This window comes from Sapajus apella, unplaced genomic scaffold, assembly GCF_009761245.1.
Source record: "Sapajus apella isolate SASKATOON/1434 unplaced genomic scaffold, GSC_monkey_1.0 scaffold20, whole genome shotgun sequence".
Classification (NCBI taxonomy): Eukaryota; Metazoa; Chordata; class Mammalia; order Primates; family Cebidae; genus Sapajus; species Sapajus apella.
Window position 1 is genome coordinate 25,680,690 of NW_022436960.1, and position 18,607 is coordinate 25,699,296.

The following is an 18,607-nucleotide window of genomic DNA, read 5'->3' on the forward strand; positions in this document are numbered from 1 at the left end:
GTGGGTCTGGGGGTGGGAGGTTGGGCTTAAGAGGGCCTCATGCCAGGGGCTTGGGGCCACTATGGCGGTCCTACAGATGGGGGCTCAACCCTTTCCTGGGGATTCTTGAAGTCTTGGATATTCTTCAGCACCTTAGAGGTGGACAGTTCCTAAGGCCCAGTATCTGGAGGAAAGGGCATTGGAGGGTGCCTAGACTGCCATGTGCTTGTCAGTTTCTGCCTTTCCCTTTAACAGCAGTGACAGCATATAGACACACTCTTTCTCTGAGATTTGGTAAGGGAGGTACTAATTTTAGCCCCATCTTAATATCAATAGCTACTAATTATTGAGTTCTTTCTGTGTGCCTGATACTGTGTTAATTGATGACCAGTATCATCTCAATTGCACAGATGATTAAATCGAGGTGCCCAGAGATGTGAACAAAGATGGAGCCCCATCTCTGGCTTGCTAGCTCATATTCTGCTGTAAGTAAGCCTCTGATCCTCTCGACCAAATGACGATGTCTCAAAGAACGAACAATATTACCTTAGGTAGGTGTATTGCTTTAAACAACACAGAAACTAAATGGAAGACATATCATTTGTTAAGCCACTGGGAGGTGAACAGGGCAGATACCAATAACCAAATTTGCCAGATAAAAAGTTGAGAATATAAGGAACTTGCAAAATTGTGCACCATTGTTTGTGTGTAAAATCTAGGTAGTTCTGCTCTTCCTTTGTAGGGTTGGGGTGGGTGAGGACAAAGTGCTATACAGGATCAGCCTCTCCCAGAGAGAAGAGGGCCCCCCACAGTTCTTAAGAGATGAATTCTGGACTTTGGCCCTGTGCTAAGGATCCTTCTGGAACATTCCAGAGTGGACTGAATTCACTCCTTGTCAAGGCAGGGCTGCCAGAGGCTGGGGCAGAGAAGAGAGGGGGCTATGAGTGAGGGAGGCCTGCACCAGGAGAAGAGCAGGCAGGGCTTCTTTATCCTGACTCTCTCTTTTTTTTTTTTGAGACGGAGTTTCACTCTTGTTACCCAGGCTGGAGTACAATGGCGCGATCTCGGCTCACCGCAACCTCCGCCTCCTGGGTTCAGGCAATTCTCCTGCCTCAACCTCCTCAGTAGCTGGGATTACAGGCACGCGCCACGATGCCCAGCTAATGTTTTTTTTGTATTTTTAGTAGAGACGGGGTTTCACCATGTTGACCAGGATGGTCTCGATCTCCTGACCTCGTGATCCACCCGCCTCGGCCTCCCAAAGTGCTGGGATTACAGGCTTGAGCCACTGCGCCCGGCCCTGACTCTCTCTTATGGTGAGGAGTGAGTGGCATGTGCGCCCTGAGGGAGAAAACGGATGTCAGCTGGGCGCGGTGGCTCACACCTGTAATTCCAGCACTTTGGGAGGCTAAGGCGGGCAGATCACCTGAGGTCAGGAGTTCGAGACCAGCCTGGCCAACATGGTGAAACCCTGTCTCTACTAAAAATACAAAAATTAGCTGGGTGTGGTGGTGGGTGCCTATAATCCCAGCTACTAGGGTGGCTGAGGCAGGAGAATCGCTTGAACCTGGGAGGCAGGGGTTGCAGTGAGCCGAGATCATGCCTGCACTCCAGCCTGGGCAATAGAATGAGACTGACTCAAAAAAAAAAAAAAAGGATGTCATTTTTGTCAAGGCAAAGAGAAACCATGAAATCAAAGGCTTCTCTGGCCACCTCTGTGCTGAAGCAAGGACGGGAAGTGAGAAGTCCCAGCCTGGGCACTCCTTAAGACCAGGTGGGCCCCAGCAGCTGGGGGGAGTGGGTATGGCCATCTCATTCTGCTGGAGAGCCAGATGGCAGCTTCCTGTAAGGAGCTTGGAAGGCCCAGGGGAGGCAGAAGGCGAAACTGGAGGGGGTGAGGGAGGAGAGTGCAGAGAAGCAGGGGCGTGCTTGGGGCTGGGTGGGGCGCCTGCCTGGTGCTCACCGCTTGGCCATCCTGGAGTCCTGGAAGGTGACGAAGATCAGGTCCAGGCGCTTGAGTGGCACACGGTTGAGCTCAGCGTTGAACTCGTCCGTCAGCTGTTCCTCCAGCTCACTGTAATACTGCTCGGCATCTACCTGGGGTGGCAGGCGGCCCTCAGGGCTGGGGCCAGAGCTCTGGGAAGGCCTCCCTGGTCCCGAGGTCCCTCCCCGCTCCAGCCTCCCTGGATTGTGGCGGCCTTGAAGCACCTCAAGGAGCCCAGGACCCTGGCTGGCCTTCAAAGGTCCACCTCTAGAACAAGAAGAGGTGATGACTCTGCCACTCACTCCTGCCCCCAGATCTGGGGAAAGTGAGGCACAGCTAGGGGGACCAGGGGGCTTTCAGGCTTGGGGTGGACCCCAGAAAAGTGAATGTAGTTGCTGCATTTCCATGAGAGTGGGTGATTCTTTTCCTGGACTGACAGAATTTTGATGTAGTCCTGAAGCAGATGTCTGAGTCTTGATGCCCTCTTTGCGCCACAGTGGTCGGGTGATAAGACAGGTTGCTGCCTTCAAATGTTTCTGTCCTATCTCTTTGGAAGTCTGAGGCCTGGCAGCCTCCGGTAGCCTGCTGTATTTTCTCTGGTCTTTTTCTTTCTTCCATCCAAGACCAGAAAGGAGACAGCAGCAAGCTTCCCTGGATTGTTCTGAAGGTGGCCTTCAGAAAGGCTCCCATCTCAACAGGGAGGGAGAACATGGTGGATGGGGAGGGAGGGGCTGGGTGGTGAGCACTGGAGCAGACCTGAGTGGGGCCTGGGGCCCAACATTGTGGGTGAAGGCACAGAGCCTAGAGCCCCAGGACCCCACCCCTCCCTTGCTGTGCTCCTCATGCTCATGCTAGTTACCTCCTTGAAGCAGGTCCAGCACCTGCAGAAGCACAGGTGGGCGCAGGGGTGGATCCTGATCATCACCTTCCCAGTCTTCTTGGCCTTGGCTGTATAGAAAAGCCGGCCCCGCATGGCATGGCGCCTGCCAGCGTGGGCAATGGGAGAAGGATCTGTAGGTCAGGGGCCAGCAGAGTCCCATCCTCCTCTTTTACCCCACCCCGGACCCTGAAAGGCCCCAATGAGGTCTCACCTCTGATCGTCCAAGTCAATCAGGTTCCTGACGTCATAGCAGAAGTGGACTCTGGTCACGACACTGCCTGGATAGGCCTCGCTGTAGCCACAGACATGAGTGCTGAGTCAGCCCGTGAGGTGGGGAATGTGCTGCCCCCACCCCCTGTCCAGCATGTCAGCCCTCGGGGCTGGGTGGCTCAGCTGCCTGGTGTCCCTGGATGGGAGACTCCATCTCTGCTCCTAAAGCTGAACCTCAGGGTTTGAACCCTGGTGATCTGAGAGCCGCCAAATCCTTCCTACGCAACTCAGAACAGGGCCAAATGGCGGAGCCCTGCCCACTGGGGAACCCAGGAGGAGAGAGCTGTTCACAAAGAGATAATTAGCCCATGAACGATGTCCTTGGGGCTAGGAACTTGGGGTCATACAGGATGTCTCCAGATGATGTGTTCTAAATAGCCGTGATCCAAGGTTCCCTGAGCTCAGTAGTTGGAGCAGCAGAGGTAAGGAAAACTCTCATTGCTCATATCACACCCATGCCACACAGGAAGTCCCTGACTTCAGAAACCCTGCTCTGGCACCAGCAGCCCTCCCCATTCTGAAAAGCTGATTCTGAGCTGAGTCTAGAAAGAGCCACCCCCAGAGTGTCCCAGTCCCACCATCCTGCACCAACTCAGTACCCACTTGAGGACCCAGATGGGGTTACGAGGAGGAAGCAATCCATGCCTCAGCCCACCCGACCCACTTACTGAAAATGCTTAATGATGATTTCTGGGTCTTCAACGTCCGTGGGCACATAGGTGATCATTAGTGTCCTTGTGACCTGCGTGGGAAGAAGCAAACGAGAGAGAAGACTGTGCTTGCGTGGGAATTCCAGGTATCGCAGTCTTCTGGTGGCCCAGTTTCTTGGGAGCAGGCCTTGTGCTCACAGCAGGCTGCTAGTTGGGTTGGCCCCTCAGTGGTCACCTCTGCACACCAAAACCTGCTGCGTACTTCAAACACTGTGACTGCTCTTTCCTGGCCTTGGGGGCATGTTCAGCTTTTGTGCAAGCAGAGGAGCTAAAGCCTCCAAGTGCAGCCCTGCATGAATGGTGGACAGGGAGTTGGTGGAAAAATATCTCTGATTGCTCACCTCCAGGAAGATTCTGGGCCATGCGTTCTACACCAGCCCCCGGAGTTCCTGGGTCATGAAGCTCCAGTTGCCCACAGTGGTAAGTCATCCGTCAACACTCCTTTATTGGTTGTCTTTGCATCCCCCTCCCTTACTGGCCTTTCCTGGGATCACCTCCCATAAATAAGTGCTACACAATCCAAGTGTTAGGGTCTGCTTGGACATCCCCACCCAAACTGAGACAGTGGGGATACATAGGGGGCCTCTGACCTCAGAGAGATTGGAGAAGGGCGAGGCATGGGCCTAGCAGGAGTGGGCAGAGCCAGGTACACTAGGTAGCAGCAGTTCAGCAGGGCCCTGACCACTTAGCACGGAGGCCCCCACTGGCGCACTGGGCCTTGTTAATCCTTTAGTCTGCAGAGGATGGGAAGTCCAAGAGTCCCTGGGGCCGGGTGGGACAGCAGAAGGCCAGGGATAGGAGGTACCTGGGCAGCAGCTACTTACCAACCAGTCTGAAAATTTCATTGGGGGTGAGAAGGTGGAGGAGGGTGAGAGGGCAGAGGAGGGCGAGAGGGCGGAGGAGGGCGGAGGAGGGCGAGAGGGCGGAGGAGGGCGGAGGAGGGCGAGAGGACGGAGGAGGGCGGAGGAGGGCGAGAGGACGGAGGACGGCGGAGGAGGGCGAGAGGGCGGAGGAGGGTGAGAGGTGGGGGCTAGATGATTGTTACCAGGGCTGAAGGGAGGAAGCTTGGCCCCTGTTCAGGTGAAACCGCACCTCCCACCTGTTACAGTCTCCCTGGACCCTCTGAGGGCTTCTCTGCGGGCTGGAAGGAGTCAGCCCAGTGGGGAGGGGCCCCATCTCCCAGTGGGGAGCAGCTCTGTGGGCTACTTACCTTTTGGCTATTCCTGGGCGAAAACCCCAGGCAGTGATGAGTCATGAACATGAAGTTGGTGATGAAGTAGAAGAAGGACAGCAGGCTGTGCAGCCACAGGAGCTTGCTCCTACAGGCAGGGAGGCAGCAGCAGTGAGGCTAGCCTGCGAGTTCCCAGAGCCCATTGCATACAGACCCCTGGGCCGCCTCCTACCTTTAGTCTCCTGGGCTCCCCCAACCCATCACAGTCTCCTCAGACCCCCACAACCCATCAGAGTCTCCCCAGATACCCCCACCCATCACAGTCTCCTGGGGTCACCTCAATCAATCAGTCTCCCTACACCTCCACCCATCACAGTCTCCCGGGACCCTCAGCTGGTCACAGTCACAGACCCCCACAGCCCATCCCAGTCTCCCTGTATCCCCCTGCATCAATGGCAGTGTCCCTGGACACCCCCACTCACCGCAGTCTCCCTGTCACCTCCTCCACCCACACAGCCTCCTTGGGCTCCCTGCTCCCTCCCAACCATCACAGTCTCCTTGGACCACCCCCCCCCAACCCATTGCAGTCTTCCTGGACCCCCGACTGGTCTCAGTCATAGCCTCCTTTGACCTGCCCCCACCAATCGCAGTCTCCTGGGACACCCCCAACCCATCACAGTCTCCCAGGTCTCCCTCCCACCCATCACTCCCTGGACCCTCCCTTCTCACCCATCACAGTCTCCTCAAATGTCTCCCCATCCACTGCAGTCTTCTCAGACACCCCCTATCACCGATCACAATCTCCCTGGAACCCCCTCTCCCAGCCCACATGAAGTCTTTCCAGGAACACCTTCCTGGAGGCCAGACACTCAGGTGCCTCGGAAGGGGGCATCGGTGGTGAGAAGGGTCTGGTTCTAGCTCATGGTGGGGATGTCTATTGAGTGCTTACTCTGGGCCAGACCCAGGTGGGACCGAGTACATGGTGTGCATTTTCTTACTAGACTCCACCACGCACGTAGGTATGCATGTGGTTATCTTCACTCCACTCATAGGGAAATGAGGGTGAGAGTGGGTGGCTCAGCAAGGAGGCTATGACTGAGACCAAGGTCACTGTAGCAGCGGTGCTCTGGGAGGTGAGCCCCGAGCTGCTGAAGTACTTAGATTCTTCACTGCTAATACCATCCTGCCAGCTGCTGCGGCTCAGGCCCCTGTGCTGTGCAGCAGACCAAGTGAGGAAAGGCCGGGATTACCTGCAGGCCTCGGGAGAGGATGGCCAGACGGTCTGTAGCACCTCCCCTGGGGTAAGGGAGTGGTGGCTCCTGGGCCACGTTTGCCATCCCTGCTTTCAACTCACATGATGCCATCTCAAAGCATCTGGCTAGGATTGCTGCTCAGAAATAGGGCCCACCTTACTCTGTGTGGTTAGAGGAGAGAAAGGCCACCTTGTTTCAAAATATCCCCAATGCCTGGCACCTTACACGCCATTGCCATCTGCTAGATGCCTCTACCCTCCATTTCCACAGAGGGGCAAGGCTACGTGGTTTGTACAGAATGCTCCAGCTCTCTGCCAGAATGGATTCGTGGAGACTGATGGCTTTTTGCTGCTCTACTAGAATTTGCTTTTTGTTGGGAAGATGTAGGTACCTCCGGCCAGCAACGGGCCTCAGGAAGGAGCCGATATCCCTGCTCTGGTTGGCAACCCCAGGGGAGGATGTGGTAAAAGGAGAGGTGAGGGGATGCCATAGCCCCTTTCTGCTCATTTCAGAGTTTGGGTTAAGCCAGTCTGCTCCGAGGTGTATTGCAGAGGTGCAGGGGCAGAGGGATGGGGCGGGGCAGGGAGGTGAGGTGAGGCAGGGGTGTGTGAACCCCGCTCACACTTGCTGCAACTACTTCTGCAGCTTTGTCAGGAATCAGCCAAGCCCAGCCTAGACACCTAGGGGGCCGTGGCATGGACCAGTGGGGCCACGTTTGGCTCAGGGCAAATTAATATGGCCACTAGTTGGGTTGGCTGATGTTGAAACCCACAGGTTCTCGGCCTGTGAGGGGAAGGAGCTTAGAGAGCACGTCCAACGGCATTTCCCCAACAGTGGACATGGATCAGGCTAAAGCTCATGTTGGGGGTACACTGCTTCAGACCCATGCCAGTTAGTGGCAGAGGTGGGTGTGAGTTGGCTGTGAGACTCTAAGGCAGACGGTCAGGCCCATGATTCACTCAGGTATTTGATGGCTGACCGGAATGTATTGGTGGCAGAAAAACAATCTTCAGTCTCTTTCAGGACATGGTTTCTGCCTCTTGGGATCTGGGCACACTAAGCAAATAGGACCATTTCTCCAGGTCTTCATGAGTGGCCAGTTTGGGCAGCTCTACTCATGACAGAGGAGGACACAGGGCACCAGGAGTCCTGCCCCACCAAGAGGATGCAGCTTCTGGCATCTCACTCCGGACCCAGTTCCCAGGGAAACCAGACCTTTCTTATCAGCAAAACGGTGCCCAGGTTGCAAACTGACATGTTAGACCTCCTCTCCCCATCGACACCCCCAGCCAACAGAATGGGAGGTTAAGATCAGGTACCTACTCTGTGGAGACATTGACAATGGTGGTCCGAGCAAAGTGACTGCTCCAGTCTGGAAGAGAAAGAAGCTGCTGACCTTGAGCCTGGCTCCTCCGTTGCTGTGGCGTGCCAGATTCAAGGTCCCTGGATGAATGCCTGGGGTCTAGAGACGCTTGCCTTTGTCCTCTTCTTCCTTCTGGTTCCCCAGAGCATGTCCCCAACTTTTTTTTTTTTTTTTTTGAGACGGAGTTTCACTCTTGTTACCCAGGCTGGAGTGCAATGGCGCGATCTCGGCTCACTGCAACCTCCGCCTCCTGGGTTCAGGCAATTCTCCTGCCTCAGCCTCCTGAGTAGCTGGGATTACAGGCACGTGCCACCATGCCCAGCTGATTTTTTGTAGTTTTAGTAGAGGCGGGGTTTCACCATGTTGACCAGGATGGTCTCCATCTCTTGACCTCGTGATCCACCCGCCTCGGCCTCCCAAAGTGCTGGGATTACAGGCTTGAGCCACCGCGCCCGGCCTTGTCCCCAACTTTTAACAAAAACATCAGAGGCCTCTATTCCCTGGCATGGCTGATTGGGGAATCTCGGGAGAAAAGTGAGAACACTTTTTTTTTCTTTTTTTTTTTTTTTAGACAGTCTCACTCTGTCACACAGGCTGGAGTGCAATGTTGCAATCTCGGCTCACTGTAGCCTCTGCCTCCTAGGTTCAAACGATTGTCCTGCCTCAGCCTCCTGAGTAGCTGGGACTACGGGCATGTGCCACCACGCTAATTTTTGTATTTTTGGTAGAAATGGGGTTTCACCATGTTGGCCAGGATGGTCTCGATCTCCTGACCTCATGATCCACCCGCCTCGGCCTCCCAAAGTGTTGGGATTACAGGTGTGAGCCACTGCGTCTGGCCAACACTTCTTTGTGTGGTATCTCCAGGGCACGAATGGCGCATAATGGACACCCAGTGAATCCTTGTTGAAGGCACCAGCCATTCAGCCATGAGCAGAATGATGAAATTAGCAACACTATTACCACTGGCAATGTCCAGAAAAGGCAACACTGCCTCATTCACAGGAAATCCTTCTGGCTATGAGTATTAGTTTGACAGTTCAGACACCCCCAGGTTTTGTAAAATGTGTCTAAAAATCCTACATGATATTATCATTGCCAACATACCAGCTGGTAGGATGAGACTCTGGAAAGATAGGACTCAGACGTTACTCTGGTAGTGGAATTTGGTGGCATGGACACTCAGTGTGCTAACCTGAATTAATTAAGATCTAGCTCCAGACAAGGAGAAACAGGTAGAAACCTGAGGAATCAAGGCAAAGCTGGTTGCCGCTGGGGCATTTAAGGTGCTATTCGGCACCATTCCATTTACAGCCTTCATACAGCTCCATTCAGCTTCATGATTCTAAGTGAAATATGAGTGGCTCTTCAATGAGCACCTACTATGTATATCAAGCACTGTGTAGGTATGTGGCATGTTATCTCCCGATCCCTAAGACAGTTGAGGAAACTGAAGTTCAGGAAACTGATTGCCATATACAAGATTAAATACATGTTAGCGGCTGGGTGCGGTGGCTCATGCCTGTAATCCCAGAACTTTCGGAGGCCAAGGTGGGCAGATCACCGGAGGTCAGGAATTTGAGACCAGCCTGGCCAACATGATGAAACCCTTTCTCTACTAAAAATACAAAAATTAGCCAGGTGTGGGGGTGGGCGCCTGTAATCCCAGCTACTTGGGAGGCTGAAGCAGGAGAATCGCTTGAACCCAGGAGGCGGGAGTTGCAGTGAGCCGAGATCCTGCCATTGCACTCCAGCCTGGGTGACAATAGTGAAATGCTGTCTCAAACAAAACAAAATAAAATAAAATAATCTGTTAGCTAGGCAAAGGCATTTTCTGGGAAGCAGATGTGGGCAAACACTGTGGAGCCATGATTTTTCTGTTTTGGAAGCCAAAGTCTCATCCACAATGCTGTTATGTCCAAAGGGCTTACCCTGTTCCAATGAGTGGGAGTAGATGCCCTGCAAGACAAATCCTGCACGTATGGTGTTATGTCTGGCATAGTGGGTTCAGGGATCTTTGTAGTGGGTCACATGTCATAAAAGGGTCTCTAGGAACAACCAGCCAGAGTGGGGCCATGAATGAACACTCAGTTCCAAATCGAATTAACACTATGAGCTGCTGTGTGCCAGGCCCTGGGTCAAACCTGTAACGAAGGAGGGATCGTCTCCAGTCCCCACGAGAGAAGCAAAGCGTGGCTTGTCCAAGTTCACACAACCACAAACTCCCAGAGGCAGGATTAAAATAGATGTCTAGACCCCCAACCCCAGCCCCATCTGGATTGCCTGGCTGCCCCTCGGGTCCAGCTGCTGCCCCGGGGCCTGCTGAGCTCTGCCTACCCAGAACAGATCCAGTATAGTTGATGGGCAAGATGATGCCCAGGGAGGGGATGCAGATGATGAGCACAAAGATGATGAGGTGGTACTGGAACGCGAGGTAGATGCGCGCGTCGTCCCCACACTTGTTAATCAGATCCTCATCCCTGGAAGAGACACACACAAGGACATGCCTTGGGAACCAGCATGGCTGCCACTTGTTGGGGGGAGGTAGAGGGAAGGGCAGAATATGATCACTCCCCTCCCCAAGTTTTTATTTTGTTTGGAAATATTGCCCTCTATCTCAAAGCCTCTGTTATTCCTGAAGTATATTTTAACTGAATTTCACAGACATATCAAAGATAGAGGCTCTGTTACAGGTATACACTCAGGAATCCAGAGGCACTCTTGATATAGAGCATTCATTCATCCTTTTTTTACTTCTTCAAACATTCCGAGTGCTTTCGATGGTGCAGGCATCAGACAAAGCACTCGTGATATTGAGAAGCACCCTATTCAGGGAAAAAGGAACACCTGAAACATCACTCCACACTGCCAGATTTGCCAAAATTGGAAAGCTGAAAAGCCCTAAGTGTTGGCAAGAATGTGGGGCACTGGGAGCTCTCCTGCTCTCACGGGTGTATACACTGGCCCAGTTACACTAGAGGACAATTGGTATTATCTACTGAAATGGAATACATGCACATTCTGTGACCTAGCGATTCCACTCCTAGGTTTATACCCAAAAGAAATGCATGAATATGTACACAGAGACATGTACAAAAATTTCACAGATGCATTACTTGTAACATCCTCAAACTGGAAACAACTTACATGTGTATCAAGGTGAAATGGACACAAGAATTGTGATATATAAATCATGAAATACTAGACAGCAGTGGTCCCCGACCTTTTTGGCACCAGAGACCAGTTTCGTGGAAGACAATTTTTCCCATGGACTGGGGTGCAGGGTGGTGGTGGGGGAATAATTTTGGGATGAAACTGTTCTACCTCAGATCATCAGGCACTGGTTAGGGTCTCATAAGGAACACACAACCTAGACCCCTTATATGTGCAGTTCACAAGAGGGTTTGTGAATCTCATGCCACGGCTGACTTGACAGGTGTAATGCTCGCTCACCTCCTGCTGTGTGGCCAGGTTTCTGACAGGTATTGGTCTGTGGCCTGGAGGTTGGGGACCCCACTATACTGCAATAAATGTGACCCATAGCTGAACTTCACAAACACAATGCTTAGCAAAAGCCACGAGGCACAAACAACACACACTGTGTGATTTCACATATGAAGTTCAGCTATAGGCAATACTGAGATACAGAGATAGGAGTCAGAATGCTGCTACGTTTTGGGAGAATGGGGATGAAGATTGGGGGAAAGGAAGAGAGCTGTCGGGTGTTGGCAATGTTCTACTTGTGGATCAGGGTGGTGGCGGCAGAGGCTTAGCTTTGTGATGACTGAGCTGTACAGTTTTTGGTGTGCGCTTTTCCGTGTGTGTGTTATACTTCAATTTAAACAATTTAAAAGCAACACATGCTCATAGAAACTTTGGAAAATATGAAAGAGAAGTAAATAATTCATCTACAATCTCATTGAACGTAAGACAATGACTAAAAAGCATTTGGGGTTGGGCATGGTGGCTCGCGCCTGTAATCCCAATACTTTGGGAGGCGGAGGCAGGTGGATCACTTAAGCCCAGCCATTTGAGACCAGCCTGGGCAATATGGTGAAACCCCATCACTACTATCTATCTATCTATCTATCTATCTATCTATCTATCTATCTATCTATCTATCTGTCTGTCTGTCTATCTATCTATCTATCTATCTATCTATCTATCTATCTATCTTTCTATCTATCTAAATGAGTTGGGTGTGGTAGCGTGTGCCTGTAGTCCCAGCTATTCTGGAGGCTGAGGTAGGAGGATCGCTTGAGCCTCCAAGGTTGAGGCTGCAGTGAGCCAAGTGCATGCCACTGAACTCCAGCCTGGTGACCTGGGGAACAGAGTGAGACCCTGTCTCAAAAAAAAAAAAAAAAAAAAAAAAAGCATTTGTAGTTAATGTTTGTTTGTTTGTTTTGAGACAGAGTCTCACTCTATCGCCCAGGCTGGAGTGCAGTGGCACAATCTAGGCTCACTGCAGCCTCTGTCTCCGGGATTCAAGTAATTCTCCTGCCTCAGCCTCCCAGGTAGCTGGGATTACAGGTGTGTGCCACTATGCCCAGCTATATTTTTGTGAGGAGAATCACTTGAGTTCAGGAGTTCAAGACCGGTCTGGCCAATTTGGTGAAACCCTGTCTCTACTAAAAATACAAAAAATTATCCAGGCTTGGTGATGCACACCTTTAATCCCAGCTACTTGGGAGGCTGTGGGAGGAGAATTGCTTGAACCCAGGAGGTGGAGGTTGCAGTGAGCAAGATCATGCCACTGCTCTCCAGCCCAGGAGACAGAGTGAGACTCCAGCTCAAAAAAAGAGAAACATTTATTTTTAAACAATACCACAAAAAGCACACCTTCAAGGTTTTCAGTGTTCCCACTTGAGGAATTATTTAGAGCTCTTGATTTTCTAACTTTGAGCAGCTGAATGTTTCCCTCCCTGGACTTGAGAATGAAATGCCAGAAGGGATAGATGAGAACTTCTGGCGAGCAGGGAAGTGTCCTCTTGCTCTGCCCAAGGGGGTGGTGAGGTCCAGGAGCCTCCAATCAGGTGGAGAGGGCAGAGGCTGAACAGGACTGGATGGCACTGAGAGCACTAGAATTCCCTTCCTGGGTCAGGAATTCCTGCCTCCACCACTACGCCTGTTTCCTTTCCCCAGCTTTCTTGTAAGCGTCCCGCCCTGACCTTCCAGCCAATCGCCGTTCTTCCCACTTTTTAATTCCCTGTCTCTGCTCTCATTGCATCCCCTCCTCTCACCTCTTTCTGAAGACTTCCTCTCATCTTCAGCATCCTTTTCTCTCTGCATCCACCCACACCTCTTCCCCATAAACTACAACCAGGCTCAAGTGCTTGTTGGCTACTTTGTAATAAAACAACTCCCCAAGCATCCACTCTCTGATCTGTTCCCCAACCTGGCTCCCCTCCAGTTCCTTCCAACAGCTTCACTTCCCTCCTTGCATGCACCTCTGGAAAAAGGTGACCGTCCTTCTCTGCTTCTGTGTCTTGGACATCCTACCCAGGCCTGCTCTCCAAAGAGACCCAACTCACCAAAGTCAATGTCCTCTCCTCGGCCCCTCTTCCACTCCACCTCTGCAGCACTAAGGTTGCTGGGCAGCCCCTCCCTAGGCGGGAGCCTCATCCTGGCCTGGCTTCAGTGATTCCAGTCCCAGAGGATGCCTCTTCCTCCTGCCTCAATCAGGCTTTCCCTTGGGCCGCTTCTGGTCTTGCCTCCTTGGGTGACCCATCTGCTCCCATGACTTCAGCTACAGCCTCCATGCCCCATCTCCCCAGTTGAAATCTCTAGCTCTGACCTTTCTCCTAGGCTTCAATCCTGTTTTTCCAACAGCTCCTTTTCAGCTTGCATACTTGCCCTGACTACATCTCATCATTTTGTGTTTCCTCCCCCACCTAATGGCATTACTCCCCTCCCCAGAAACCAGACCTCAATTTTCCCCTCTTTCTTAAACAGGCCACAACCTGCTGACTGTAGCCTCATGATCTCCCTCCCATCTTCCCCTACCATTGCTTTCCAGGTCACTGCCCAAGATCAGGTCACCAGCATCACCCTCCTTAACCACTGGAAGAGCCTCCTTAACTGCTCACCTTGACTTTGGACTTTCTCTAATGCCATTCACCCTCCATACTTCTGTCTACACACATATATCATTCCAAGTTTCCTGCTTGAAAACACTAATTGGCTCCCTACTGTCTCTAGTTGAGAGCCCAAGATTCTCAGTATGCCAGTCAAGATCCCAGCTGAGGCTGGGTGGGGTGGCTCATGCCTGTAATCCCAGCATTTTGAGAGACTGAGGCAGGTGGATCACCTCAGGTCAGGAGTTCAAGGCCAGCCTGGCCAACATGGGGAAACCCCATCTCTACTAAAAATACAAAAATTAGCTGGGTGTGGTGGCATGCGCCTATAATCCTAGCTACTAGGGAGGCTGAGGCAGGAGAATCACTTGAACCCTGGAGGTGGAGGTTGCAGTGAGCTGAAATCATGCCACTGCACTCCAGCCTGGGTACAAAACCAAACTCCGTCTCCAAAAAAAAAAAAAAAAAAAAGAAAAAAAAATTCCAGCTGATCCTTCTCTAGCCCAATTTTTTACCCTCCCCTGCCACGCTTACTACAAAACCTTGCTTCTAGCCACACCAGATTTAACATGTCTGTGCACACCCTACTCACCTCTGCAACAAACTGGCTCACACAGTCCTTCACTTCTGATGTGCCCTCCACGTCCCACATCGTGCCTGCTGGAACTCTTCCTGTCCTCCTATGCCCAGCGCAAAACTAGACTTTTCCAGTTGGAATTCATTTCTCCCTTCCCCAAATGCTTTTTGCATAGCAATTATAACCCTCCCACTCTGCATGGTACGAAGGGAGTCTTGTTCACCTTCATTTCTCCGACAGACTGCATGGGTTTGTGTATGGGGACTCTGATTGACTTATCCCTGCTCAGTAAATGCTTTAAGCCATCTTCTATGACACTGCTGTCAAGGTGTGCTGTATGCATGGTGCAATGCCCTGCCTTCCTGCTTTCCCAGATGCTGGGTGCCTAACAGAGGGGCCTCTGTGATAGGAGTCTTTGGGCAGGGGTGGGGAGGAAGGATTTAAAGGATGGGCAAGCAGAACAGATGGAGCATATTCAGGGAGAGCCCGTAAGTGTGTGGAGTCTGAGGTGGAGGTAGTGCTATGTGCACATGTGCATGTGTGTGCATGTATGTAAAAGTGTGCATGTGTGTACCCTACCCAGTGGGAACATAGAGTTCTGGAAAGTGTCTGCTCTGCTCAAGTGTCTGGCTGGTAGAAGAACAGATGCTTCTGGTTGGGGAATCAGGAGAAAACAGGTGACCTGAGGTCGGCTTGCAGGAGAAAACAGGTGACTTGGGGTCTGCTTGTTTGCAAAGTGGGGTCTGGCATTCAAAAAACCCAGAAGGTGAGGTGGGCAAGGGCTGCCCCTCTGCTCTCTGGGCACTGAGGCCGAGAGAAGCCTGCTCTTCTGCCCAATGTGTTTGCTTGGGCAGAAGGGCGAACACATGATATACTGAATGATGGTCACAGGAATCAAGCGGATAACACAAAGAAGGATTTCTTTTTCCTGGTGTGGAGTTCACAGAAGCATGTCTATAAGCATGCAAGTAATGATTCAGCTACTAAAAGTGATCCTTTTAATAGAGGACTCAGTGGTCCTTTTAATAGAGGGCTGAGGCAGAGATAACAGGGGCAGTGGGCTAGGCCCAGCTCCCACTTCACCAACTGTAACCCAGGAAAGCATCATTCACCGGTGCTGGGCCGATGTGGTGGGAGGGTATGGAGCTCAGGCCCTGTCGTCCCAGGTTGGGGGCTGCTTATTTTTCCAGGCGCTTCCACTCCCCCACCCCCACCCCCAAAGCAACAAGGTCATAAGCTGGTAGAGCCCGGGCACTTACTTCATGGTTATGCTGTTGAAGAACCAGGAACAGAAGCCCTGGGGGGGAAGGAGAGAAACTGTGAGAAACCCAGGCCCTGGCCTGCCCCGCCCAGCTCTGCAGGCAGCCAGGTCATTTGAGGGGCCTCCTTCCTGGGAAAAAGAGCCTAAAGGTTCAGTTGGGAACTGATGGTGACTGTGGAGGGAGATGTTCCCCTGGAAATGAGTGGACATCTCTGCCCTCCTCTTACAGGAAATGGGACTTAGAAGGTGGTCTCTGAGCTGGAGGGTGAATGTCTGTTGCTTTCTCTCTGTGCTTCATTGCTTCCTTCTGGAAACGCCCTTCCCTGGATGCGTGTGGTCCAGTGGGCTCCTACTCTTACTCCGTCCAGTGGGAATTTGCCTCCAGTGATTGGTTGGCCAATGGGAACTTTACCCAAGTGGGTCCAATTAAAATTTCCTTAAGGAAGCCAGGTATGGTGGCTTACACTTGTAATCTCAGCAGCTCAAGAGGCTGAGGTAAGTGGATCACTTAAGCCCAGGAGTTTGAGTCCAGCCTGGGCAACACAGCAAGATCCCACTTATTAAAATTAAAAAAAAAATCCCTTAAGGGGATTGATATGGATGTTGCAAGGAAGAAAGTCTCTTTCCCTCTGAATTACTTCACCTTGGTAAACACCATGAAGCCTGGAGTGGTTTGGTGGCATCTTTGATGCCATGTGCAGAGAGCCTGTCTGAGAAAGAAACCAGTTCAGAGGGAAAGGACAAGAGAGGGGGTCCTGGGGGCATTGCTAGACTTCCTGGATCTAGCTATGCCTGAAGCAGGTACTCTTCATGAATTTTCCCACACTTGAGCTGCAAGTTACCCTTTTGATGTAAAACTAGTTTGAGCTTGGTTTCTCCTCTTGCGCCTGAGAGTCCTGTCCTGTTGATACCTTTCTCTTGGGGTCTTGCTGTCTGAAGTTTCTGGGTGGTGGGGAAAGGTGGCCTTGGTCATGGGGAGATTGGACGGGGACTAGAGAGAGTGGTCTTTGGAATGGTGTGTGAGATGGGGCTGAGGCCTGCAACTCTAATAGCTGCCAGCTCTGGTAGCTGCTGAAGTTACCCTGGGTCTGCTTCCTTCTGGGATCCCAGAGGACTTAGAAAAACCTTCCATGAGGTGACAGCTCTAGACTGCCCCGTTTGGGTCACGTGCACTTCTGTGAACCAGGCAGACCTTTTGATTGATAGTCCTCCGGAACCACATGGATTGGGGAAGGGGTATTCCCAAATGGAAGCAACTGTCAGCCAACCCAACCAGGGAAGGGACTCAGAAGTGGGCTTTACGCCGAGGGGAGCAAAAGACATCTGTTTCTTTCTTGCCTGACCTTGCTGCTTCCTTTTGAGAAGGCACAAATGAAACAGAAGTCCCTTGTTCCCTTCGGCAGAAGTCCCACTTTCTAAATCCCCCTCCCTGTGTCAGGTTGGCTGATGGTAGCAATGGCCAATCGGCAGGTGTTCATGGCAGAACGTTTCTCCAGCTGTGTCCTGGGGAGCTAAATTAAGGTTAAATGTTCAGCTATGAGTCAGAGCAAGGAAGGGAAAAGTGTGGTGGCGGCAGCAGCAGTGGGGAGCATCCCCAGGGAGGGGCCACTTGCCAGGCAGACCTGGGCCGAGAGAGGTCCTGCCACCCCTCCCTGCACGGAGAGTCTGTCTCCACTGCCCAGCTTGGCAAACAAGGTGCAACTGACTAAGGGAACACGTAGTAGCTTTCTTGATGGCCCCTCACGATCAGGCACCATCGGGGACACACCTTCCTGGGAATGTTTCTGCCCCTTCCACTACAGGGGCACAGGTGTATACTGAAATAGACAGAGGACGGGTCATCAACGAAAGGTCATGAATATCTCGTGTGGATCTCTCCTCTCCTCTCCTCTCTTCTTTCTCTTCCCTCTTTCTCTCATGCGTGTGTGTGCGCGCACGCACACACACACACACACACACACACACACACACATACACACACACATTCCCCTGAGTATACGCTGTCACTCTGAAGACATAAACCATTCAGAAAGCTCAGCAGCTGAACAGCCATGTGAGAGGCAGACACATGGCCACAGTGCCCAGGAGCCAGCTCAGCTGACGTGACAGAGTGACAGCTGTCAATTCACTGCACCTATCTGGGCCTCTGCCACCTGGGGGTAACAATACCTGACCTGACTTGCTCAGGGCAGCATGGTGAGACCCATTTTCTTTACCCATATCACCTGGCCCTGGCTGAGGGCTCCCCATCCCGGCTGGACACTGTGGGGCCATGTCATTGAACTCCCTGTTCCCTGTCTAATTTAATTTACGCCCTCCTCAGTTTGTCCTCCTCACTGCTGCCATAATGATTTATCTTCTTAGGTTTTTTAAAATAAAACCATCCTTTTATCATTGTAACAAGAAAAAAATCAAAAGTGATGTTTCTAAAAATAAACCTGCGAGCCACCTTGCAAGGTAGGTGTTGCTGCCCTCATTCTACCCAGGAAGCCTCCAAGAGATGAAGTCACTTGTCTGAGGCTCCGCACTTTGGAGAGGGCAGATCCTAGCAAGTGAAGGACCCAGTCTCTCGAGGGATGACGATGGGAGGAATGTGGCTCTGCTTACTTCGCACAGCCAAGTACCTACCAGGTGCTAAGTACGTGGCAGGCCGGATTGGATATGGGGTGCAGTGGGGAGCAAACCCAAGCTCCTGTCACTGTGGGAAACAGACACACAAACTGATCTTGCAGATGAGGGATGATTACAGATAGGGTTAAGAATGTTCAAGAGCTCATGGCTGTAATCCCAGCACTTTGGGAGGCTGAGGCGGGTGGATCACGAGGTCAGGAGTTCAAGATCAGCCTGGCCAAGATGGTGAAACCCTGTCTCTACTAAAAATACAAAAATTAGATGGGCATGGTGGCACATGCCTATAGTCCCAGCTACTCGGGAGGCTGAGGCAGAAGAATTGTCTGAACCCAGGAGGCGGAGGCTGCAGTGAGCCGAGATTGTGTCACTGCACTCCAGCCTGGGTGACAGAGTGAGACTCCATCTCAAAAAAAAAAATTAGCCAGGTGTGGTGGCGCACACCTGTAATCCCAGC

The 18,607-nt window shown here is 51.9% G+C and overlaps 1 protein-coding gene across 9 annotated transcripts in view; it reads right to left on the reverse strand.

The window, feature by feature from the left end:
- TMEM63C (transmembrane protein 63C) overlaps positions 1–18,607 on the reverse strand; it is a 79,773-nt gene that overhangs the window by 19,024 nt on the left and 42,142 nt on the right. For all 9 annotated transcript variants that reach the window (XR_004271767.1, XM_032287766.1, XM_032287768.1 and 6 more), the window contains 8 exons: positions 15,521–15,558; positions 9,948–10,090; positions 7,571–7,619; positions 5,034–5,142; positions 3,782–3,855; positions 3,055–3,135; positions 2,823–2,946; positions 1,943–2,076 (listed from right to left, as the gene is read on the reverse strand). Coding sequence is in view for 8 of the 9 variants with exons in the window: in XM_032287766.1 (XP_032143657.1) it covers positions 1,943–2,076; positions 2,823–2,946; positions 3,055–3,135; positions 3,782–3,855; positions 5,034–5,142; positions 7,571–7,619; positions 9,948–10,090; positions 15,521–15,558 (752 nt within the window). In the remaining variant the exon portion in view is untranslated. The remainder of the gene's footprint in view (positions 1–1,942; positions 2,077–2,822; positions 2,947–3,054; positions 3,136–3,781; positions 3,856–5,033; positions 5,143–7,570; positions 7,620–9,947; positions 10,091–15,520; positions 15,559–18,607) is intronic.